This window comes from Quercus lobata, chromosome 8 (assembly GCF_001633185.2).
Source record: "Quercus lobata isolate SW786 chromosome 8, ValleyOak3.0 Primary Assembly, whole genome shotgun sequence".
In the NCBI taxonomy this organism is placed as follows: Eukaryota; Viridiplantae; Streptophyta; class Magnoliopsida; order Fagales; family Fagaceae; genus Quercus; species Quercus lobata.
The window spans coordinates 39,342,540-39,368,650 of record NC_044911.1 but is presented as its reverse complement, the minus strand read 5'-3'; the positions used below and the strand labels follow the sequence as shown (position 1 = coordinate 39,368,650).

The following is a 26,111-nucleotide window of genomic DNA, read 5'->3' as shown; positions in this document are numbered from 1 at the left end:
GTTAAAATAGTACAGAGGAGCTCATGAATAGTAGTAAAAATAAGTTAAATAGTGAAATAATTTTAATTTAGCTTATTTTCATTTCAATCCAAACGCATACTTAAAAGTTTAAATTTGAAATTTAAACTTTTTTTTTTTGAGAGTTTCTATCTATGACATCATAATAGTTCTTTATCATCAAGGCAAGAGACCAATTAGTTTTTCCAGTTAAACGGGAATTGAAACCCTTTTTTTTTTTTTTTTTAGTCTATAGTTGCTGGTTTTTTTTTTTTTTTTTTTTTTTTTCTGAACCCAAAATTAAACTGAACTTCTCTCTCTCTAAAAACAAACTGAACTTTTCTCTTTTGCTGCTCTGTTAACCTTGACTGTCTCATTGTCTCTTTCCTATATCGCCTTCACCGCCTTCAACCTTCCTTACCCTCCGCAGTTCATCTAGGCCAGGCAGCTCCTCCACTCCGGTGACCCTCCCCATTATTTGTAAAATTATATTCAAACAATCTGAAGAGAATACACATGCTTGTCAACTGTAATCTCTTCAGATTGTTGCACCCACACGCACACCACCTGTTTGAAGTATTGTCACTTAGAAAATCCGTCCTCAAAATCAATAACTAGGTTGCATTTCAAGAACTTGGGTTTGTTTGGTTACGCATTCACTTCTTGTTTTCCAAAAAAATTACCAGCTTTATCTATGTTTTTTAATGAATGAATTTGGAAAGTTTGTAAGTACAACTTTGGACAGAATTCAAGAAAGCAAATTTCATAAACAAATTTAAGTCTGGCAAGGAGTTAGAGCTTTTGTTAAACTGATCTTAATATTTTTCTTCCTTGAGCAGAAGAATTTTCCATATTCAAGAGAGACTTTAAGGTTGTCTGGTGGCATATAAAATGATAAAGAGTTTGGTCCTTCCTTGCAAAGTATGTATCTTCTTCTTTGTGTATTTTATCTTTTCTGGTAGAGTTTGTATAATCCTCATTATAGACTTTGCTTGATACCGGTTACACAATAACTAAAATTGTCGTTTTGAAATCTGTCTAACTAGTTCAATGAAATTTGAGAGTTGAGACTGTTGGGTAATCTTTTATTGTCAATCTGTTTTGACCGTGTCCTTATGCAGTATATTATAATACCCACATCGAGAATCAGACAAAAGGAGCATGAACTTTACAGCTTATTCTGTTCTTTTTTGTTTTTTATGTTTAGTGCTCAATCCATGTGGTGTACATGTTACACTCTTTTTTCTTAATTGCTTATAATCAGAATGGGTGCATCTTATTATGCCCCTCTTTAGCTCATCATCATCCTTTCTGACTTGAAAAAACTTTATAATTAGTGCGTGTCTTCATTTCTTATTCACCTGCTCTGTTGTAGAACTGAAACATACACAAAAGCTGCTGCCTAATACACCAGAAATCACGTGAAAGATAAAAAAGTGAGAGGGAAGAGGGAAGAAACTGTCGGTTGGATTTATTAAAAAACATTGTACCTTTTGTTGTAGGTCATATTAATTCACATATAATCACTAATCAGGATGAGTACAGCTTATTATGCCCATGTTTAGCTCACCACTATTCTTTCTGACTTGACGAAGCTTTATTCTTAAGAGTGTGTCTTCATTTCTTATATGTTTGTTGTAATATAGGCTTTGAAATTCCCCTTGGAGAAGTTTGAAGGGCATAAGCAATTAAGGTGCAAAGGACCTAAGATGGAGCTCACTCTAACACAACCTGATGATTGGCATCTTCATCTCCGTGATGGCGACCTTCTTGAAGGGGTTGTCTCTCACAGGTCAATACTTCATTGGCTATTCTTTTGAGGTTGACTTGCAAATTATTGTCTTTTGTGTCTCTGTGCGTGTGGATACGTCTCCTGAGTAAGACTAGGGTCTGAATACACTTAATCATATTTTACTGAAAATTTAGAGTAAATTAATTCTCAATGATTATGATGTATTCTCTCTGGTAATTGTTACACCTATAGTGCAAGTCATTTTGGAAGGGCAATAGTGATGCCGAATCTGAAGCCCCCCATCACCACCACAGCTGCTGCTGTGGCTTATCGAGAATCGATCTTGAAGGTTCTGCCTGTCAATAGCAACTTCACTCCACTTATGACACTTTATTTGACGGATAAAACAAACCCAGAAGAGATCAAGCGTGCTAGTGAGTCTTGCTTATAATACGCAAGTAGGACATTTTTAATCAAATTATACTTGGACAATATGTTTGCAGCCTTACAATCATCATTATTGTTTTACTCACAATTCAAACTTTTTCAAATACATATGAGACTATAATTGCTGCTTTACTTTTCTGTTCACGAATCCTCTTTGCTGCAAATTCTGATTGGAAATTGCCTCTGCTGTTACCTGTTGTTTGATATACTTGAAGCAATGTAAACATTAAAGATTATAAGAGAGAACGCTACCTGTTGGAAAAATACAATTAATTTAATAAATTTGTTTTGTGCTCAACATGTTTCTGTTGCATGAGATTTAAGTTGATTATTAACATGTATTTGATCATTATGGGGCTAGTGCTTCATTGTTTTTTATTTTTATTTGATCATAGCCAATTTTCTTTGGGCCAAATGGCACACCCACAACCACTAATATGCTTTGGCGGGCAAGTATGGGGCTTTGCTTCCCCTCAAGTTTTTACCTAGAAAATAAAAAGGTATTTGATTGTAGCATTCCTACACAGATATATGAACATCTTATTCTTAAGAGAATACTGCCTGTAAGATTAGTATTTCATGATGGCTCTGTGATGCAGAATGTATTTGAAAGAGAATAGTAAATAAAAAGGCAGAATAGGAAAACCCAAGGCTTCACCACCCAAGGGGCTTGGAATCACCACCAAGCTGAAGAAGGGGAGAATAGCAAATAGAATTGAGGGAAAAGAAAAGAACAAGACAAATCCTAGGCTTCACCGCTGAGTATTTTTGTGGAGATTGGAGACTTGAAACTTTGTTGGCAAAAACATGTTGCTTAGGATTGCTGCTTGTTAATAGCTTTTACTTTGTAAGAGCAGTTTTTAATATCTTTTTATTGTTGTATGAAGATTTAATTTTAGCTGTTAATTTAGTAAGATGTATGTAGGCTGCTTCCTCTCAGCTCTTTCTTTAATTTTGTTTTTGTTTTAATTGAACTAATATTCCCCCTCCACCTCTTCTTTATTTCAATCCTAAGTTCATGACGATGCTGATTCATTGACAGGAAGCAGTGACGTTGTTTTTGCTGTGAAGTTGTACCCTGCTGGTGCTACGACAAATTCTCAAGATGGGGTTACAGATCTTTTTGGCAAATGTCTACCCGTGCTTGAGGAGATGGCTGAACAAAACATGCCTTTGTTGGTAATTTCACCATATTAACTTGTTCTTATCTATACTTTTTAAGTGTTAGCCATGTCATTACTTTTCTACATCCCTTTTTTGGTTGTTCACATTCGAATTGAAACATTTTTTTAATGGCATTCTCTGAAAATTGAAAAAGGTTGACATGCTTAAAGTTTCAGTGAAGCAATTACTTGTTTCTAGATATTGTGCTAGGCTGCATTCAGCATCAACTTTGTGCAGTAGCTCATGGTTTGTTACAAGTTCTTTCAATCATATTTGACCCTTGTGTATGATGTCATGCGTATCATGTACAGCAGGATAAAACATTATACAACATTTTATTGGAACTCCTAAGAAGTCAAACCAATCTTTTAGCTTATGACTTCTGTTGAAGTTGATAATACTTAACACAGGACAAAAGCACTCTTATATGATTTCCAAAATTGTAACAGGCATCATCACACTTCACTGGCGTAAACTTGAATTCATTGTAAGTTTTGAGCTTCTTCCAATGATGAATGAGTAAGCTTCTAAGAGCATTACATAAACTAAGCAAAATCTTAATGGATTTTGAGTAGAACACTGCAAAAAAATTTCCTTGTGATGCTTACCCATCTGTAGTAGGCTTATTTTTCCCCAATAAAACATCTTTAGGAGACATTGATTAGCATATAAACCTTCATTTTTGAATGTGAGTGCTTCTTTATTCATAGGTTCATGGGGAGGTTTCGGATACCAATGTTGACATATTTGATCGTGAGAAGGTATTTATTGAAACTATTTTAAAACCTTTAGTCCAGAGGCTTCCTCAGCTGAAGGTAGTGATGGAACATATCACTACCATGGATGCTGTTAGGTTTGTGGAGTCCTGCAAAGAAGGTATCCTTATTCACTTTTGTTAGAAGTTTTGCCTGCTACCATTCTTTTCTCTTTATTTTCTTTTCCTTTTGTCCCATTTCAAGATGTATGCATTTTATCTTGCTTTAACTTTTAGGATCTGTAGCCGCAACTGTTACTCCACAGCATCTTCTTCTCAACAGAAATTCCCTCTTTCAAGGAGGATTGCAGCCACATAATTACTGCCTTCCAGTACTCAAAAGAGAGATCCACAGTATGTTGCATTTAACATTTCCCACAAAGCTGCAATTGATTATCACCGTCGCCATATGCACTATCAAACTTCTACGTCTAATTTGTTATGCACTTCCAAAATAATGAACAAGTTATGGCCCTGTAAATTATGCTCAGTGTCGTTGCAAATGGCAGTCACATTGGTCCTGATGTCCACATACCTTATGGTGCTGACTTGGTGTTGTAAATATAAGATGAAAATTAAGTGTGTTTCAATGCTCAAAATGATGTCTGACATGAGAGTTGACTATGTGATATTTTTTTTGGTTGTATTTGTTTAGTTTTACTGGCTAGAGGCGAGTTTGAAGGGCTCTTTTTTAGAAAGGTTCCCTATGCTAAAAAAACATAAAAAATCTCCTTGGTGATTGATTTCTAAGTTATTGGTTTCTAAGTTATAATTTCTTATAACCCATGTTATTTAGGAACTTAGCAATTCATAATGGTAAAAGGAAATTCTCCTTATGACTATGTTACCTTCATTTGTTTCTAATCTAGGAGATGCTATTGTTGCCGCTGTGACTAGTGGAAGCAAAAGATTTTTCCTTGGAACTGATAGTGCTCCTCATGAGAGACGAAGGAAAGAATGTCCTTGTGGATGTGCTGGTATATACAATGCTCCAGTTGCCTTATCACTGTATGCAAAGGTCTTTGAAGATGTAAGATTTTTTTATTTTTTATTATTTGTTATATTTATTATTAATTCCTAGTTTGTTTATTCTTCCTATTTTTCATTTTTGTATATATTTTATATTTTATATTTTATATTTTATATTTTATATAAAGAAACCTGAACTTAATGCAACCTCATTCTCTTTTCCCGATTTCCTGACTAGGCACTACCTTGACCATTGACATTGATGCTTGAAGGATGTTTGAACCTCCAGCCTCTCTGAATGGTCTTTTAGTACCTACCCTATATATTCTGATTAACTGGCCAGGTTGGCTTTTGGAAAGAGGATAGTTGATGGGTTTACCATCTTTGGAGTCTAAAAAGTTATGTCTAACAGGAAAAGACATATACCAGGACATGCTAAACTAACTACTAAAATTTTGAGCCTAAAACTTATTATGACTATAGGGAAATTTAATATGGCATGCATGCAATAAAATTCTATGTTTGAAATAACATGGAAGGTTATGTCAGAATGAATTCTAACCCAACAAAAGGGGATGTGTTACGAAAAAACAAACTGCTTTTTGCTAATTTCAAGTGATGTGTAGTTGATGTGGTTTTATGAGTTTGGATTGAATTGGAGAAATCAGTTCAGGCTTCCTGCATTTTTATTGAGCTCCTGTATGGCTCAACTCATTCAGGTCTAGTGAGCTTTTAGGTTATGATAGGATCATCCCAAATTCTAGCTCAAAGTGCACACAGTACAAATCTAAGATGACAACATACAATTTACAAATTACTATAAGATTTCCTGTGTGTGTGGACACTGCAAGTATAATTTATTGATTAAGGTTAAGGAACTAAGAGAAATATGATTTTTCAAATTGCCCTTTTGGAGACAGGAATGCGTGTCTTTCAAGAGAAAAAGAATTTGTTACTTAGATTTTCCAGAACTTGGTTTTTAATCCTCTGAAAAGTGAAGAAAGTAGGTTCATTCATTGACATTATTCAGCATCTTATTGTTGGATCCACACTGACTTGTTCTTGTTTTCCTGTTTCAAACTCTGATGTGTCCAATTTTCGAAGTGCATATGCTGTCTTTGGGATATTAGTGTGTAAATTACTATATTATGATGAACTTTGTATGAGATTGATCAAATACTTGAGATAATTTTTTTATTCTACATCCTAAGCAATTCTTAAAGATGGTGATAATGACTGCAAGAAATTGTTAACATCATGCTCGCTTAATTTACTAGTCATTTGCATATTTCAGGCTGGTGCACTTGACAAGCTAGAGGCGTTTACAAGCTTCAATGGACCAGACTTCTACGGGCTTCCAAGAAACACATCAAAAATAAAAATGGCCAGGACTCCATGGAAGGTACCAGAGTCTTTCTCCTTTGCTTTTGGAGATATCATTCCAATGTTTGCGGGCGAAACACTTGAGTGGCAGCCATCCTTCATGTAATTTAAATTTTATTGATTTTGGTATTTTGTTGTCTCTTATTTATCTTTTTTAAATAGACTGGTGTAATGGAATTATGACTTCATGTAACTTTTTCTGGTTAAAATTAGAAGTGGACCAAATTTGGTCCTCTTTGAAGTTATAATGTACTAAAAAGTTAATTTTTAAAAAGAAAGAAACGCTTTGAGTCTAGGTTTAGTTATATTTAGCTTATTCAATTTTAACACACAAAAGCTTGTGTCCAACAGAATTAAAATGATTATATTTTCTAGGGTTGTTTAAAGATTTAATTAAACTTCTCATTTATTCTGCTTATTTCCTACAAAGTTCAGTATGTGAACTTTTCATGTTTGCATCTACTTCTGATGCTCTCTTGATCCTCTCTCCAAACCTGATTTGGTTAAGGATTTTACTCTAGGATTTTAAAGATAGTTGACATTTTAGAATTTATTAGTGACTACTTAAACTTACCAAGTTAATAATATCTAGCAACCTGTATTGTTCAGTGTATATGCCAGTGGTATTTTTCTTATTCACAAAGCTACTGATAGTTAATTTGGACATAGCACTGAAGCAGTGCGGGCACCTCCTCAGAGCAAATAAGTCATCGGTGCAGACAGTAAAAGGTAACTGGAGAAAGGGTTTTTTCTGATATGTGCGAAAATATGACATTATGTAGTACAGCACATAATGTTTTCGCTAAGAGAGTTCATGACCTATATTGTTTTTTTTTTAATCATTCAACCATGAAATTATGCACTAAAAATTAAAATAATGGAAGGTGCTTTACCTTAGGTATTTTAATTAAATTGAATACTTGAAAAAGATAACAATTATGGGGCTTGAAAAGGATAACATTATTTCTATTTCATGGGTAATACTATGGTACCCCTTTTTTTTTTTTTTTTGGGGGGGGGGGGGTGTTCTGTGGAGTAGGCAATTTGCTACATCAGGTTATCAAATTATCATATTTGATGATTCCATCACATTAGATAATACTAATATCACATATAACTGTACTTTTGTTATATTGGGCAATACTAACATCATTTAATCGTAATTTCCCTTATTTTTGGAGATTGTGTGTACTAAGTGTGTAAGTGTGAAAATAATTTTCTTTTTCTTTCATTTCCCCCCCCCCCCACCCCCCCAAAACACAAAAAATAATAATAATAATAATAATAATAATAATAATAATAATAATACAAACAAACAAACAATAAGGAATTTAAGGAGGGAAGGGAAAGAGTGATCTCATTTTGGGTAGCCCATAAAACAGATGGGCTTTTAGTGAACAGGGAAAAAGAAGAAGAATAGATACTCTGATTTAGCTCAACTTTTGACTGATAAATATATGAAGAATATCATATGTTTTATTTATGCTATAATATGGAGTTTATCTCTTGCAAGTGTTGATTATTTGAAGAAACTAGAGTCGGACCATGTATGAGTACCAGTTAATTCAGTTGGTAAAGACTGGCATGGTGTTGACATAGTACAAAACATTAGATTTCAACAGTAAAAGTGACTGCAATTGCAAGCATCTTTACACCCCCAAGTATTCTTCCATCCAAAGACATGAGGAATTATTCACCAGTATACATTGGGACAGATAGTATGCGTTACATAGTCCTCTATGGATGTTATTGAAGTACTATAAGCATAAATGCAACGATATGATAGCCTCCCCTCTTTTTTCCTTTTCCTTCCCAAGTCTTAGATACGGTTCTTTTTTATTTATTGATCACAGCAAGGGGACACCACTAACAAAAGCATAGTTATTAGGATACAAGTCTTTCCTTCATGACACGCCTTCTTAAACCTGGAATGTGAACGTCCACGATGTAATGCTCCCAATTTATGCCCCATAATCAAATCCAAAGTCCCTCATTTCTTCTAAGGACGTGTCTTCCATCAATTTCTGGGTATTACGATTGCCAAACCTGGCAGCAGATCATAGCTCAACAAATTAGTAAGTAACAGAGGAGCTACAACAATGTCAAGGCTTAATTAAAAACATTTGCGAATTAAGCAGAAAGAGAATTTTGAGCAAACACAAAGGTGATGTATGGTTCATCATGTTATGGATTGAAAAAACACGTTGGACTTGTAAAGAGTACTACAAGCTTTAATTAATTTTACCCTGATTCAAGATAAATATATAACAATCAATTCTACATTTGATTTGCCCTCTCCTTTCTCACCCCTCACTCTTTTCTTAATCCATCCGCTTCTCTCCCTCACTCAAACGAGCTGGGGCACCCTACCTACTGTGCTTGAGAGACCACCTTCAAAGCCGTTTCTAGAGCCAATATAACTGAGCCATGTGAAGAATAAGCTCCGCTTTCTTCTTGGATTTCATTTCCAGCTGACCTCGCAGCTTAGTGTCTAAAACGGTTGCATCCGTTAGTGCACTTCTTTGAGCTAATTCATCAGAAATGTAAGAGGAAAAACTGTCCATTGAGCTAAAATACTTAAATTCAGTGATGTGGATGTTCTTTCCTTTTGAGTCCATCAACGGAGAACTAGTGAAGTGGTCGTAACAAAACTTGACTAAATCCTTAAACGTAATCGGGTTTACAGTAGATGACCCAACATGGTAGACATTTAACCCTGGTTTCGCAGCAATCCCATGTTTTGCTATGGCTGCTATGGACGCGTTGACAACCATGTCAATAGGAACCTACAAGCATTCAACTCTTGGTGAAATAGAAATTAAAATGTTAAAAACATTTCAAATTTTTCTATATGTCATTTACAACTTAATATTGCAGTAAATTTGATTGGAAAATATCAATAATATAATATATTTGATAACACATCAATTTGTAAAAGTTATATGATGAATTTTGTAGTATCCGTAACATCATTCAAATAAAAAGTATACCATATGTCAATTGAAATTTGTGAGGAAGTAAAAAAATAGCTACGCACCATTTCTATAATTGTTTTTGAGTCTCCAATAAATCCTGTGAGCTGGCCTTTATCATAAGATATGATCACCAAATTTAGCATTCTGATTTGTTCGCATATAAGAAAAGATAATAAGTATATTTATATTAAAATTTTAAATTATCAATTTTATCTGATGTCAATTTATATAAATTTCTTTAAATAAAACAAAAACATGATATAATTGTTGATTTATATGATGTCTTATCATTTCTTTTTCTTTTCATTTTAATTTTTAAAATGTATCTATAGCCTTCACTGTACTTAATTTTTAAAAATCTACACAACTCTAGGAAATGTATCTATAGCATTCACATTCCATCTCCGCTGCTTCCATTTCATTCTCTGCTCTCTTTTCTCCCACAAAACTTAAACACATTGTATATATGTTGTGACTTGTGAAGCTTCAAAGGGCACCTGTTTCCTTGTATCCATCCAAGGCAAGGCTCTTTATAGGTACTCTCAACGATAGTAGGGCGAATGATGACTACTGGAATATTTCCTCTCTGGCTATTTACTAGCATCTCACCCATGGCCTTAGTGAACACGTAAGTGTCTTGCCATCCGAAGGTTTTTGCCCTGTTAAAGTGATACAAGTTATTAGGATTAACCTAGCCAAAACCTAAAGTTTCAACATATGCATGTTAACATATCCAACCTTACAGGAAAAGTAGAAAACTAATCTTTACTTCTGATGAAAGGTTTGAGTCGAATAATTTTCTACTTTCAATTTGCATTTCTAATTTAAAGAACATTTTGATACCTTTGCAGACCCAATTCTTTCATCTTTTGAGCAACATCATTTTCATGCGCACATAATTTCAAATCTGAAGCCAACTCTATTTCAGCAATAATATCCAGTACTGGGATAGATACTGGTGGGGTTTTTGAGGTGGCACTTCTCTCTGCTATTGTCTGTCCCATGTGGAAAGGTTTTTCCATAATTAATCCTTGTCTCTCCCCATTGACATATGCTGTGTAACAAAAGTAAAACTTAAAAAAATAAAAATAAAAATTAAATTGTTTCGATAATGTATATATTTAGCTTTAATTAGAGTTCCAGTTTATTTGCATACCGGTTGATATATGCAAGAAAAGGTCAAGTTTCTTGCACCTCTTTGCAAAACCTAAGAGCCGAGAAGGTCCTCTTGTGTTTGTGTTGAGAGCAACATCATACCTATATGATAACTATATTTAAGATTCAATTTTACGAGAACACCCAGAATACAAAGGCTAAAACGACGTTATTTTATATATGTATGATCAAGTGAAATGGAGAAAAACCTTTCATCAAAAGTTGTATTGGCGGCTGAATTTATGATCACATCAACTTTTTTTGCGATCTCATTAGCTGTACAGGGATCCATCCCTAGATTGGATTCACAAACATTCCCAACTACTGGGACCAGCTTCCTTATCATGAAATCCTCAAAGGATTCCCCATACATTTGTTCCAAGCACTTGAAAAGTTCTGAGTCTAAAATCTAATCATGATAATTGAATCTCTAGACTATGAACAAAGATCTAAAATGTTATTTTTTTAGACAAATTTCATTTTAAACCATATAGTTTAGGAGTAGTTCAAATTAAATTCTATAGTTTTAAAATTACGTACCGAATTAAACCCTTAGAGGTAACAAATTAAACTCTAAAATCAAATAGGTGTAACACCATTAACGGTAGGGGAAAAAAGTGAGATATAGAGGATGAGAGAGAGAGAGAGAGAGAGAGAGAGAGAGAGAGAGAGATACAGTGATAATGAAGGATTTATTATTTTTTATTTTTGAGAGGAGATCATGAAGATTAGTGATGAACTACAAGAAACCCTGAGATGATCTATGGAAGCAGCTAGGAAACAATATTGTCTTTTTTCTTTTCTTTTTTCTCTCTAATGTTTAGTTAACAATTACACCAATTTTGACTCTAGGTTAATTTGTTATCGAAAGTTCAGGATTTAATTTGAAACTTTTAAAATTATAGATTTAAATTTGGACTACTGCTAAATTAGAGGGTTTAAAATGAAGTCTATCATTTTTTCTTAAAAAAAAAAAATCAGAAAATGTACACATACAAAAAGTAACTTATTTAGGTTACATACTTCAATTTTGAGTCTGTCAATTGCAGCTTTCTTATCCTTTGCCTTAATCAAGAGAAAGATTTTCCCCACGTCAGGCACTGTGCGTAATATCTTCTCAATAAAAGCTGCACCATTGAATATATATTCATAAATCATGTTAGATAAATTAAGAAGATCTATTAATCGTTGGCCACAATTTCTGAGTTCAACAATCTAGGTATCCAGACTTATCTGTGGGAGTTAATCAGAAATTTTCTCGAGGGGCTTTAGAATAAAATGATCGAAGCACAAATAGTCTGCATGCAACCGTTATGCCAATCTTATTTAGAATGGATGGCTAATGCATTGAATAGGGTTCTATGATTGGCCAATGACCACTGGATGCTGAAGATATCTTTGGGGTGATCTCGTAGTTCCCATAAGGTGTAAATAATTGGGGACTCTATTAATATTCCATTCAAAAAAGAGAAAGTTCAAAACAATTGAAATTTTTTTGGAGATTGGATGCAATTACTCGTTCATGATTTGGCATTAAAAAAAATGAAAAATTCACTCTCGATTCTATGAGAAGTTTCATGAAAGCCTTTCATTTGCTTCTTTGAAAGTTTCATTTAATTATCAATAAATTTTATATAAATGAGAGGATTATAAACATTTTGTGAGATGATCCCACTAAAGTGCATATTCACATGGATATCATCCACACATAATGTTTTGATTTGTGATTTCAATTATTTTGTATTTCAGCAGTAGTAAGTATATTTTTCCACAAAGCTAAGGTCTAAAATATGGAAGAAATAAGTGTTTTGTAAGGAGAAATTGATCCAATTCGAGTTGTAAATGCTTATACCAATCTATCATATGTAGAACAAAAATTCTAACTCATTGTGATTAAACTTCCTATTAATCTAGAAGTTCTTTTCATATGCATGGTGACAAAGACAAAACTTGAAATTAATAAGGGGCAAAGAAAGATTGAGAACACGGTGAACACCCATCTACCATATTGGTTCAAATAGAATAGCTATATATACAGCATGGTAAAACAAACCCCTTCTGAGGAACATATCAAAAGAGAATTGGATTTGGATCAGTTTTCATTATTCAAATCAATGAATTAAATTAAATAGTTCTATGAGTAAAAGAATATAATGAATTATATATTCCCTGTAAAATTCTTAAGTCTTATCTTCTATGTAAATGAATTATACATTACATATTGGATGAATCAGCGATTACCAAAATTTTCTAATCAATTTGCCTCCGAATCAATTCGTGCAAGAGGGTCAAAATACTTTGAGTTCTTGCATCTTTTGTAAACATGATCAGTACAATATGTATCATACATTATAATAAGTCAAATGTCCATAATAATAAATATAATATGACTTGATAAATATTATAACCAATAAAATTGATCACTTTATGTTTGTTGGGGACAGAAATTAAGAGCTTTTAGTTTTTTAAATGCTAAAAATGATACCTCTAAGTTTGTTAGAGTAAAAAAAATATCACTTAACTTCATGGATTAAGAACTCTCATGAGCTAAAGTTTAGGGAACAATAATACATTTTGATCAGGAAAAATATTTCCTTTTAATTAAAACTATCATAAAAAAAAAAATTAATTTACTAAAATTATTATTAACTGCATTCAATATAAAAAAAGGCTGGCCTAATTTGAACGGGATTTTTTTATTATAGAGAACGGGATATGACTAATAGCTAATAGTCTAACACTTTTGCCTATTATATATTACTTGTCGCAAAATGATAAATTTTTTTGGGTGATCTCATTAATTATATATATATATATATATATATATATATATATAATATGTGAGAATTTACATATACCTTTAAGTAAACTATATATATTACACTTCATTATTAAATGCGTAAAATCATAAATTACTACTCTATAATGATAGTTGCTAATTAATTTTATCTTTTTTTTTTAATGATCTCATTTATAACGCTTCTTACCATTATATATTATTAATCGATGATTTACATAACAAAGACATTAAAAGAGAGATAATATCGTTTACTAGATTTTCAAAAAGTAACGGTGTATGAAAATTATATATATATATATATATATATATAAAAGGTTAAATGAAATGTCAAAAAAGGATTTTAAGTTTTGTAACTTTATTTCTTATGCAATTTCTATTATTATTGGAGAACATCATTTTTTTAGTTATGATTGGAAATATAATTTCCATGATTAAAGTTTGGTTAGTTTAAAGTTTAAATTTAGTACTATGATAAAAACAAAAACAAAAATTAGTACTATGATTGTATTTAATTGTTGATTATTGATTTTTTTTTTTTTTGTAACGGTTTATTTTACTACACTATAAAGTTTTTAATATTCTTCGTATGGAAATCTCTATTTTATTTTTTACTTCTCCTTATAGTCTCTTTGTTTTCCAATTAGCGTCTGCTAATGATATTTAATTTTTTTCCTTTTTCTACTCTTTATTATTTTGTATTGTTTTTTTTTTCTTTACCATCTCTCTCTCTCTCTCTCTCTCTCTCTTTCTCTCTCCATTAGCAACCTATCGTTTTCCAAAAATTAATGATGATTCTATGACATTAAATATGCATTATTAGTTTCTTTATGTTATATTTGGTTTAATATCCTCATTAATTTTTTTTTTTAAATTAAGTATTTCTAAATTGACATTTGTTTTGCATTCTATTTTTCCTTTAATGTATTGGGTGTGGGAATGAGTGTTTCTCTAGCATTACTCCACTTTATGAATTTAAGTAAAATATTATATGTTTAATTTTTTAATATAAAAAAGGAGAAAAATTAAATATAAATAATTTAATGATATGGAGGATGTAGCTAAATTTAAATGTTGAATAAAATAATATGAGAAGAAAAAATAAAAATAAAAGATTAACAATAAACACCAAATTATCAAAAGCATGCTATGTAATATAATAATAATAATTTTTATATACTATCTTTAATTCTCTCTAATGCAATATGATAATATTCAATAATCAAAGTGAAAAAAAAAAAAAAAAAACCAACATAAAACAAAAAACACTAAACTAAATTGCACAAACCTAAAATAAAGTTATAAAGAACAAAAAAACTTATCAATTAAAACAGATATGCAAGAAAAATTAAAAACTCCACCAAAATATTGAGAGAGAAATAACCTTTTTTTTATAGGGAAAATTGTGCATAAAATGGAAGAGTGAATGGTAAATTTTTGCTAAGAGGATGATAATAAGAAGAGACAAAATAAAAGAAGATAAAGGGAAAGAGGAAGAGTGATATTAAGGTAGAGGGTTTGAGGAGATGAAAAGGTAAAGGAAAAGAGAAAGGTTGGAGAAAGTGTTAAACATTAAATTTTTAATTTTTTTTAATAAAAAAGATGAGAAAATATAAATAATTTAATGATAGGGAGGAACTTATCTTATTTCAATGTTGAATAAAATGCAATGTAATAGAATTATAAATTTTTTTTATATACTAAAACACAAAAATAAATCTCATCAACCCAAATTAGAGTTCTAAAAAACATGAAAATTTATCAACCTAAAGTAGAGATGTAAGAAAATAAAAAAGCCACCAAAAAATTGAGAGAGAGAGAGAGAGAGAGAGAGAGAGAGAGAGAGAGAGATAACCTTTCCGTGAGGGAAAACTATGCAAAGAGTGGAAGAGATGATGACAAATTTATAGTAAGAGGGTGTAAATAATAAGAGATAAAATAAAGGAAAATAAAGAGAAAAATGAATAGTGATATTAAATTAGAGGATAGTGGGGAGATAAAAAGGTAAGGGAATGAGAAAAGTTAGAGAAAGTGTAAATATTTTTTTTTTTAAAAAGTGAGTGTTAAAAAAATTATAGGCAAATTGGAAAGAAAAAAAGATAATGATATGGATGCTGATGTGGTTTAACTGGAGTATAGCAACAATAAATACTACTCTTCAGTTTTTAGATATATATATATATATATATATATTAGTCAATATCCTATATGTAATGCACATTAAAATTTAACAATATATGATTTTTTTTTTCTTATTTAAATGTGAAAATTTATACTTATGGTGATTATTAATAGGAATTTTATTTGGATTGTATTTATTTATTTATATATATATATATATATATATATATATAGATAGATAGAATTACCTCTTCTACAATATAAAGAACATACGATATGGTAGCATTTTTTAATAGAGGGATTGAATATATACATATACATATATATATATATATATACACACACATAGATAGATATATATATATATATATATATAGAGAGAGAGAGAGAGAGAGAGAGAGAGAGAGAGAGAGAGAGAGAGAGAGAGAGAGAGAGAGAGAGAGAGGCACCCGCATACTAGAATTGTTGTGTAAAATTATGAGGTATCCAAAGTTGACATAGCACAATATTAAAAGGTCAACTAAGAATTAATATAACTATTCAACTAAGAATCATATATATATATATATATATATATATATTTCAGTTTAAGAAAAATATAACTATTTGAAAACATCACTTTTCTAAATTTTGTTTTTGTTCTAAAAATATAACCAAAATCAGCCCTATGTTTTTAAGGTACATTAAGACAACGCACAAGAAACCAATACCTTTGGCTAGAAATCCAGTAGCACCTGCGATAAGATAGTTCTTGCCTCGAAGATAACTAACAATGCCAATGTCATCGCATGGCTTCGTGAGAGGCATGTTAGTGGTGCTAGAGATGGTTCTTTTGTGGCTCTTAACCACCATATCCATATCCGTGGATATTATTTCTTTAGAATGAATAGAAGAGAGACTTGTATAGTCTCCAACATTTTCTTTTTTTAAGCAACAGACAACGTTAAAAGTTCTTCCAGAAGTTGTGGTACTATTGTAGTGATACCAGTAATGGTGGTTGTTTGTGCTAGTGTGGAGAAGGACGGGTTGAGCTAAGATTAACTGCATGACTACGGGTAAGAGAATTGGATTTATACGGCATAAATGCTGTGTACATGGAAGTGGAACTTTGGAAAAAAATCATTACTGATTTAAAACAATATTAGGAGCTTCCTATACAAAGCATTGTGAAGCAGCTGAGAGCCTCTTTATTATATAGTAATGGCGTAGGACCACGCGTAACATCTTCATACGTAAGCAATAAACATGAAAATTGATTTTCAATGGGATAAATTAGTTAAAAGCCCTTTAACTAAAATCTCTTTTGCTAAGGGACTTTTAACTAAATTGGCACTTTCTCATACATAAAGTGTTTGGGGTCTAAGGGAGAAAATGATTAAATTTTTGCGGGATTAGTTGTAATTATTTCTCCAAAAAAAAAAAAAAAAAAAAACTCTTTCAAAATCAGTTTGGCAATATTGTCTTCTCCCTTAATTGGCATGGTCTTGTGTTTCTTAATTGAATTTTCGGACGTTACAGTTTGGTTTTGATTTTGAGATTTTTGTTTTTGGTGTTGAACTTTAGGGTGTGTTTGTTTGGAGGTGAAATAGAGTGGATGTAAAACTTTGGAGAGAAAATAGGAAGGAAAACATTTTTGGAGTGTGTTTGGTTGGGTGGGGAGGAAGGAAAATAAATTGTGGGGCCTAGGTGTTTTCTCCTCAGGCCCACCAAAAAGTTATCCCCAAAATGGAGAAAAAACTGAGTGGGAATGAATTTTTTCTTAATTGACAAAAATGTCCATATGTATGTGCACATGAGCTTCTTCAATTTGTCTTTATTTCATTTTTTTTCTCCTCCCTAGCAGTAACATTGCCTTGTTGCCCTTCTCTCTCTCTCTCTCTCTCTCTCTCTCTCTCTCTCTCTCTCTCTTCTGAGCAGTAACATTGCCCTTCTTTTTTTTCTTTTTTTTTTTTCCTTTTGATTTTCTAGGATCTGAGCGTGATACTTGTTTTTTATTTTTAAACTAGAAGTGATTTTTTTTTGGGACATGATTTTTATTTTTTTAATAAATTTGGGTGATTGCTCTTTTTTGTGGTTATTTGTCACTTTTTTTTTTTTTTTTTTTTTTTTTTTGTTTTAATTGGGCAAGTGTGTGAACCGATAATTAGCCATCACCGTAAACAACATTGTAGACTGTAGCAGAGCCGCCCCCTAACTCTAAGTCTTGGCTCCATCATTGACAACAAGAAGAAGAAAATTTCACCTTAAAAATAGAGAGATTTAGCTATATCTGTAGACTATATGTGTTTGTGTTTAGTGTCATCAAGGGTGGTAGCACACACACACTTCAGGGGACTCAAATGAACTCCCTGACTTGATATATATATATATATATATATATAATATTACTTTACTCTTAAAAATATTTTTGCACACCCTGATCACATATTAGTTTATCCCACAATCAAACAACTTAATGTATTATTTATGTATGGATGAGTGTGGTTGTGTGAGTTAATACTTATTCAATGCTAGTGGATTAGTGGAGTTGAGTTTTGTCATTTAGTTTAAAATATTTTTATAAAAAATGACAAATATATAACCACAATTGCTTAAAACAAAAATATTATACAAACTTCACAAAATAAAATGGTCATACTTACATTGATAATATATAATGACAACTAATAATAAACTATCATGAGATGATTTCAAAATATGAACACTCTTAGAAGGAAATTGTAAAACTTCATTTATTTGTGTGTGTGTGTGTGTGTTTTTTTTTTTGATAACTCAATGTACTTAAATTCTTTTTTTTTAAATTAAATTTTGTTTAATTTAAGTTTCTTAATGACCCCTTAGAAAAAATTTCTAGAGCTAGTATCATATATCTATATATATTTAAAAGTTGAAGTGTAGCATTTATTGTTGCTATGCTCCTGTTAAGCCACCTCATCCTTCATGTCATTGCCACATCATTATTTTTTTTCATATTTATTTTCTACCTTTAATTTTTTTGACAATGTTAAAAATATAAATACATTGGGTTTAGAAATTCATCTTAAGCAGTTTTAACTTTATATATTCATTTACTTTAATTTTAATGTTATAACAAAGTATTTTCTATTTATATTCCTCTTAGACGGTTTTAACTTTACATATAATTTTGCCTATTTATCTTCCTTTATTTTGGCTCTTCTTATTCTCATTATCTCACTATAAATTTGTCACACTCTTCCCATTTTATGCATATTTTTTGCACACAAAAAGTTTATTAATCTCTCTCTCTCTCTCTCTCTCAATATTTTTTATATTTTTGTTCAAATTTTTATGAGGTTTGTACCCTCCTTATTCTATTATTAAGTAATTTATATGTGTTCCTTGATGCAAGTTTTTTTTTTTTTATTTTTTTTATTTATTTTTTTTTTATCATTTGATTTACAACACTAAATACTTTTAATGTTGTTGACTTGATTTGGGGAAAAATCATATTATAATATGTTCATATTTTGTGTTGTTGTTGTGTTTTAGTTTATTTGGAAAACAGCAGGATGATCTAGACAATATGATGAAGAATAATTAGTGCAATTGAAAAAGATGATATTTGCGCAGTTTCCTTTCATTGTTTGTAAATATTTTGCTTAACATATTAGCAGCAAACTGTTATGTCTTTATTATATGATGTTCTTAGATGCTTGAGTAATTGTTTTAAGCGTTTATGAATATTCTATATTGCTCATCTTCCTTATCTCATTAGTGTATTCTTTGAGATTTTTTTTTTTAAAAATAATTCAGTTTTGTGTTTAAATTATCTATTTATCTATTAATTTTTCACATGTTGGATTAGATGTTAGATTAAATTATGATAGTATTAACATAATACTTCTTCTTTTTCCAAAAAATTTTCTCTATTTTTTTCTCATTTGTACTTTTCATTTTTTTTATTAAGAAAAAAGAGTTACAATCATTCTATATAAAGCTATAACCAACACTTTTGCTTGGGAATAGTGACATATTTCTATTGCGTTACTTCAAAACCTTATTAAAAATTTGAATTTGATTATGCATTTGATATTTGGCTTGATCACATCACATTCGATATGTTTTACATATTCAGGAAAAGGAGTTTGACATTGATGTGATTTTTATTTTTTCCTTTCTTTTTTATCTGAATTGTAGTTTTACTGAATTTTATTAATTTTTTTGGTACGTTTCTCAGTATTTTGATTGTAAGGTAGAAAAAATTGGGTTTGAAAAAGTTTTTTTAGAACTAAAAAAATAATATCCAAATTTTATATTCTTTTTAATGATACACAAAATGTTATAAATAATTTTTATTAAAAAATTAATATTTTTGCTTCATTTTGAATTCCTAAGAAAAATGGTATTGTTTTCATTTTGGTGCGACAAAAATTATATATATTACATTTGTGATTGTCCCTATAATAAATGTAAATATGATTATGAAATATATTACTATTTAATAAATTAGTCCAAATTACAAAAAATAAATTTAATAAAACCATCTTAAAAATATTATCACACACAATACATAAATTTGTGACTAATTTAATTATTAACTGGTGCAAACTTGATAAGTGGAAGATTTTAGTAGTTAGAGGACCAATATAAAATTTACTCACTCTCTTTATGAATGGATCCCTTATAGATATGTAGTGTATTCTATTGGCAAAGCGCCGCATTAGAGTTGTCCCCCAACAAATATTCACTCTATCTACCCTTTACTCCTTTAGCTCTCTTTTCAGCCATCTTTTCTCTGCAGCATTTCCATCACTCCAAAGTCACCGCCCAATAAATGACATATTGACATGCGGACTTAATTTTGAGACTTTTGTGTGAGGCAAGTTCGTTAAATGTGCAACTCTATCGCATGTGGGCTAGACGTCATAAGGACGTGTGCACCCATTATTATTACAGTTAGCATGTTATGGTCTTCTTTATGATTGATAAAGTCATTAATAATTTATTCAGAAAAAAAAAAAAAAAATCATTGATAATGGCTGACTAGGCTTAACTCCAATTTCTAACTACCTTACCCAATAATGGCATAGGAGATAAGACATGTATTTCTTCAAACAATATTAAATTACCCAATATTTGTTTGTATATTTTAATAAATTTATTGTTAGTTACATTATTTTCATATATTTTATATATTTACAAAATTTTAAAATGATAAAAAATTAATAATTATGTCATCAATTAATTGTTTAAATTCAATTTTTGTAGTTTAAAATAATGCCTAAAATATGATTTTATGGATCGAATGATAAATAACATTTGATTGACATGAAATTCGACATACATGTTAAGAACATATAAAAAAAGAAATGCAATGGTAGGATTTTCTAAATAAGTAAGTATAAATATTCTAATATTAAAATTTCAATTTGTAACATGCAAACTTTAAAAAAAAAAAAAAAAAAAAAAACAAATATACATGTGTTAATAATTAAAATGCTCTTGAATAATCTCTTTCTTAGGGTCCTCTTTGTCTTTGGTTTGAAGTTTTAAGATAATTGAAGGTTGAAGTTTTAAGATTTATAATTTGAGTCCAAATTTTGTAAGGATGAGTGTAAAACCTATGTTTTACACAATCTAATAAGAGATTACTGTTAGAGTGTAACCACTATTATTATAGTTAGAGTGTTGAGAAAACATTGGGTCAGGAGCTGGACATATTGACGTGCGAAATTAATTTTGAGACTTTGGTGGGAGACAAGTTCATTAAATGAGCAACTCTATCCCATGTGTGCAACCACTATTATTACAGTTAGAGTGTTGAGAAAACATTGGGTCAGGAGCTGGACATATTGACGTGCGAACTTAATTTTGAGACTTTGGTGGGAGACAAGTTCATTAAATGAGCAACTCTATCACATGTGTGCAACCACTATTATTACAGTTAGAGTGTTGAGAAATCATTGGGTCAGGAGCTGGACATATTGACGTGCGAACTTAATTTTGAGACTTTGGTGGGAGACAAGTTCATTAAATGAGCAACTCTATCACATGTGTGCAACCACTATTATTACAGTTAGAGTGTTGAGAAATCATTGGGACCTGACCTGTCACGTCACCAAATTTTTTTTTTTTTTTTTCATCAGAAACAAATTAAGCCATAAATCTCTCTTCTCTTCTCTCCTCCCCTGATCTCTCCATCTTTGAATCAAACCCACGACCTCCATGGCCGGAGCTTCAAAGCTCAACACAAGCCACCAACACCATTGCCATGGCCAAAACTTCATGGTTCAACCAATAGCTGCCGCCACGAGCCATCACTAAACTCAACTTTCTTTCTTCTCTACCTAGCAAACCCACACCGCCAGCCACTGCCTCAAAAAAAAAAAAACAAAAAAAACAAAAAAAAAAAAAACAAACAAACAAACCAGCTACCCACCAACCACAATCCACTAGCCAGTAACCCACTCAACAACCGCAACTCCAACCACCAAAATCACAACCAAATCATAAACTCAAACCCACAACTACATCAGCCAAGAAAAGAAAAAGAAAAACACCAGCCACCGTTGAAATAAAAAACCTACCGCAAACCCATTAAAATCCACACAACCACCGCGACCCACAATGCACAACTAGCACCACAACTTTGACAAACCCATAACCACACAACCTAACAAACCCAGAGATCTCAGCCACACAAACCCATACTGGCGGCGGTGGCGATGACAAACCCAATCTAGCCACCACTGGGGTGGCCCCATTTTCCCTCGGCTTCTCTCTCTATCTCTATTTCTCTTTATCTTTATATTTTGCTATTGTTATTCTTTGATTTATAGCCGAAAATTTCTCTTTTTAATGCCTGCCTGTTTATGGGTTTGGGGATTTGGTTTCTTTTTGGGGTTTAATGATTTGGAAAAAGAAGGGATTTTGATTTGGGTTTGGGGGTGTAAGAAAGAAAGGATTTTTGTTTCAAGTTTTGGGTGTTCAAGAGGTTGGATTTTTGGCTTGGGTGTGGCTACGCTTTTGCGTTGGGATGTTGGTGGCTATGCCCCCCCCCCCCCCCCCCTTTTTTTTTTTTTTCATCTATGTGTATTGCATTTGCATTCACAGAAAGCGGTAATGGGAGTGGTGGCTCGCGGTGGCAACTATTGGTTGAACCATGGAGTTTTGGCCATGGTCGTGGTGTTGGTGGCTTGTGTTGAGCTTTGAAGCTCCGGCCATGGAGGTCATGGGTTTGATTCAGAGATGGAGAGATCAGGGGAGGAGAGAAGAAAAGAAAGGCTTAAGGCTTAATCTTTTCTGCTGAAAAAAATAAAATAAAATTCGGTGACGTGGCAGGTCAAGATTGGCTAGCGTAAAACACACCTTTTACGCCAGCTCCTGACCCAATGTTTTCTCTAGAATGTTATATTCTTTATGATTGATAAAGTCATTAATAATTGTTTAGCAAAAAAAAAAAAAAAAAAAGAGGCATTAATAATTTATTCAGCCAAAAAAAAAAAAAAAAGTCATTAATAATGGCTGATTAGGCTTGACTTTAATTTCCAACTAATCCCTATCCAATAATCGCATAGGAGATAAGATGTACACATCTTCTTCTTTTTGGTTAAAAGATGTACACATCTTCAAGTTATATTAAATCATCCAATATTATTTTGTATATTTTAATAAATTTTCTGTTCGTTACATTATTTTTATATATTCTCCATACTTTTAAATTTTCAAAATGATAAAAAATTAACAGTCATGTCATCAATCAATTGTTTAAATTCAATTTTTTGTAGTTTAAAATAATGACTAAAATATGATTTTATGGATTGAATGGTAAATAACATTTGATTGACATGAAATTCGACATGCATGTTAAGAACATATAAAACAAGTAATGCAACGGCAAAATTTTCTAAATGAGTAAGTATAAATATTCTAATATTAAAATTTCTGTTTGTAACATGCAAACTTCTTTTAAAAAAACAATATACTGTGTTACTAATTAAAATGCTCTTGAATAATCCTTAAAAAAAATATTATGTATAAATTTTTTTATCCTCAAAAAACTTTTGTGACCACCCTAAATTTTTTTTAGGCCCAACATAATTAAAATTTGGACAAACTTTGACATTAAACTTGGTTGTAGACTAAGGTTACAACTCCATTCAATATTTTTTTTATGGATGTGAATTTTGACAAACCCACCATTTAATTACATTTTCTTCTTATATCCTCCAAACTTGAAAAATTTCAAGAAGATCAAATACCAATAGTTATCAATCAAATGTTTAAATTTTGAGTTTTTGTAGTCTAAAATTATACATATAAAATAAGTTTATGGATTGAATAGTAAATAACATCCAATTGGCATGAAATTTGACATATGCTTCAAGAACTTAGAAAACATGCAATTCAACTGTTAGATTTTCAAAATATGTAGTAATGTTAATTTGTTTAGTGAGAGTTGTAGCCTTAGACTACAACTAAGTTTGTAACCAAATTTTGTCCTTATACTTTGATCCCCTTAACAATATATTAGGTCCTTAGAAAAAGAAAAAAAAGTTCAAGAAAAAAATTATTTAACTAAAATTTTGAAAGAAATGTGACTTGCAATATTGATAATGAGACTATCATGTAACAAATTTAAAATAAGAAAATCTGTAGAAGGAAATTGTAATACTTTATGTGTTTGCGTGTGTATTTTTTTTTTTTTTTCCATCAATATATAAAGTATTTATGGACAAGAAGTTGTAAGACTTTTAACAACTTTTTATTAACACTACTAGCTTCTAAGCATGCACAACGCATAAAGTCTTACAATTTTACTAATAGCTAACTAACTTAAGCACTTTTAGAAACGGGAAGTGAGAAAAAATATATGTTTTGATTTAAAAACTTGTTAACAATTATATATATATATATATATATATTCATTCATTTTCATAATAAGAACTACATTTAAACCATCAACAATCCATATATTCCAAATTACAAACCTTGAAAAGAAGATATTTTCCAGCCTTTTACCAATCTCTTTAAACCTTTGATTATATTCATAGACATTTTCTATAAGTTTTTTTTTAATATATATTTTAAAAATAAAAATAAAAAACTAAGAAATATCATACATTTATATTATAGGGAACTTACAAATTTTTTTTGGCTTTGTGGTAAAGAAAGTACAAAGAAGAGTAATTGGGATTAATAACATCTACAGTTTTAATTATTATAGTTAATAGTGAGTTTCAATTAACTTAACTAATAAAATCTATTGTCATTTGTTACAGATAAGAATCGAAACTAATCCAGCTGTGATATTGTGCTATACTTCAGTAGCTGTGATAAATCAAATATGAATTACAAATTGTACCAATTTAGATTGTGATAAGATAGGATAGGATAAAGTTATTTATAATTCAAACTCTTTTGTATTTGAATCCTTGTACTTGCACAACTCTATATAAATGAAAAGGCCTAAACCGAATTGGGTAAGGTAGAAAATATTTCAGGATATTATTGTGTTTACATGGTATCAGAGCCATTGTGACTCATGTCTTTTTTTATCATGGCTTCATCATCTTCCTTTGCCTCTACTATCAACAGCACTGCTTCTCCTTCTCCCACTACACTTACCACTATTCATCATCTAATCACTATCAAATTGACCTGTGACAACTACCTACTATGGAAAGCACATATTGTTCCTTATCTTAAGGGGTAGCATCTCCATGGCTATCTCGACGGAACAACACCTACTCCACCTCGGGTCATCACTGTTGTAGCTAACGGTGACATTCAAGCTCTTCAAAACCCAAAATTTCAGCATTGGCATTTGCAAGATCAAATGATACTCAGTGCTATTATCTCTTCTCTTTTTGAGAAGATTCTGACTTATGTGGTCAAATGTACCACCTTTCGGGATGACTTGCAAGCATTAGAACGCATGTTCACCTCCCAATCTAGGGCTAGAACAATGCAAATCTACTATCAGCTCGCCATTTTGAAGAAAAATCATCTATTGTTGATTATTTCCACCAGTTCACTACACTGGTTAACACTCTTGTTGCCATAGATTAGCCCCTTAGCAATTTCGAACTTATCTCTTTTCTTCTAGCTGGTCTTGGATTGGACTATGACTCATTTGTCACATCAGTGACTACAAGGGTTGATCCTTTCTCCATTGAAGAACTGTATGGGCACTTACTAGCTCATGAGATTTGTCTAGAACAACAGCAACCTGCCGTTGATCTCGCCATTGTTGGAGAAAATTTTGCAGGTCAAGGGAATGCACATGGAGGTCATGGTGGCAAGAACAACTCCTCCTCTGGCCTTGGAACATCCCCTTCCAGCCAGAAAAATAATCGTGGCAGGGGGCGTGGATGTGGCAATTCACCTTCTTCCTCCACAAGTCGTCCAATCTGCTAGGTATGCAATAAGGCAGGTCATTCAGCCCTTAACTGCCATCATCGGTATGATAACTCTTACTCCATAGACTCCTCCAACATGCATGCCCTGCTCACTACTCCTCAATCTGCATGTGATCTCAATTGGTACCCAGATTATGGAGCTACACACCATCTCACAGCTGATCTTGCAAACTTGAATGTGAGGGTAGACGAGTATCATGGTTCTGATCAAATTCGAATTGGTAACAGTCTTGGT

The 26,111-nt window shown here is 31.5% G+C and overlaps 2 protein-coding genes and 1 non-coding gene across 10 annotated transcripts; 2 read left to right on the top strand and 1 right to left on the bottom strand.

The window, feature by feature from the left end:
* Positions 1 to 298: 298 nt before the first annotated feature.
* LOC115954540 (dihydroorotase, mitochondrial-like) lies at positions 299 to 6,724 on the top strand. 5 transcript variants are annotated; one of them, XM_031072414.1, is made up of 9 exons: positions 299 to 458; positions 837 to 918; positions 1,644 to 1,789; positions 1,982 to 2,163; positions 3,219 to 3,355; positions 4,051 to 4,216; positions 4,332 to 4,448; positions 4,964 to 5,124; positions 6,358 to 6,724. In XM_031072414.1, the coding sequence occupies exons 2-9, from the start codon at positions 889 to 891 to the stop codon at positions 6,550 to 6,552; spliced, it is 1,134 nt and encodes a 377-aa protein (XP_030928274.1). In that variant the 5' UTR covers positions 299 to 458; positions 837 to 888; the 3' UTR covers positions 6,553 to 6,724. The 5 variants fall into 5 exon arrangements, with proteins under 5 accessions (XP_030928274.1, XP_030928272.1, XP_030928273.1 ...); XM_031072412.1 differs by having other exon boundaries at positions 299 to 615; XM_031072413.1 differs by having other exon boundaries at positions 299 to 635.
* Positions 6,725 to 8,399: 1,675 nt separating this feature from the next.
* Positions 8,400 to 16,641, bottom strand: LOC115954812 (fatty acyl-CoA reductase 2-like). 4 transcript variants are annotated; one of them, XM_031072756.1, is made up of 9 exons: positions 16,205 to 16,641; positions 11,600 to 11,703; positions 10,786 to 10,985; positions 10,578 to 10,678; positions 10,265 to 10,475; positions 9,919 to 10,080; positions 9,484 to 9,565; positions 8,817 to 9,232; positions 8,400 to 8,492 (listed from the first exon to the last, which is right to left on the bottom strand). In XM_031072756.1, the coding sequence occupies exons 1-8, from the start codon at positions 16,539 to 16,541 to the stop codon at positions 8,852 to 8,854; spliced, it is 1,578 nt and encodes a 525-aa protein (XP_030928616.1). In that variant the 5' UTR covers positions 16,542 to 16,641; the 3' UTR covers positions 8,400 to 8,492; positions 8,817 to 8,851. The 4 variants fall into 4 exon arrangements, 3 of the variants coding, with proteins under 3 accessions (XP_030928616.1, XP_030928615.1, XP_030928617.1); XR_004083957.1 differs by having other exon boundaries at positions 8,414 to 8,492; positions 8,692 to 9,232; XM_031072755.1 differs by having other exon boundaries at positions 8,405 to 9,232.
* An 8,885-nt stretch (positions 16,642 to 25,526) lies between these two features.
* LOC115958687 lies at positions 25,527 to 25,665 on the top strand. Its single transcript, XR_004084612.1, has one exon. It is a non-coding gene; the product is annotated as a small nucleolar RNA Z247 (small nucleolar RNA).
* Positions 25,666 to 26,111: the final 446 nt, after the last annotated feature.

Coding starts and splice junctions, on each gene's coding strand:
- LOC115954540 (XM_031072414.1), top strand. CDS start 889: ATGATAAAGAGTTTGGTCCTTCCTTGCAAA. Junction 919..1,643: donor GTTTGGTCCTTCCTTGCAAA/GTATGTATCTTC, acceptor GTTGTAATATAG/GCTTTGAAATTCCCCTTGGA. Junction 1,790..1,981: donor GAAGGGGTTGTCTCTCACAG/GTCAATACTTCA, acceptor TTACACCTATAG/TGCAAGTCATTTTGGAAGGG.
- LOC115954812 (XM_031072756.1), bottom strand. CDS start 16,541: ATGCAGTTAATCTTAGCTCAACCCGTCCTTCTCCACACTAGCACAAAC. Junction 10,679..10,785: donor AATACAACTTTTGATGAAAG/GTTTTTCTCCAT, acceptor GTTATCATATAG/GTATGATGTTGCTCTCAACA. Junction 10,081..10,264: donor AAAGAATTGGGTCTGCAAAG/GTATCAAAATGT, acceptor TCACTTTAACAG/GGCAAAAACCTTCGGATGGC.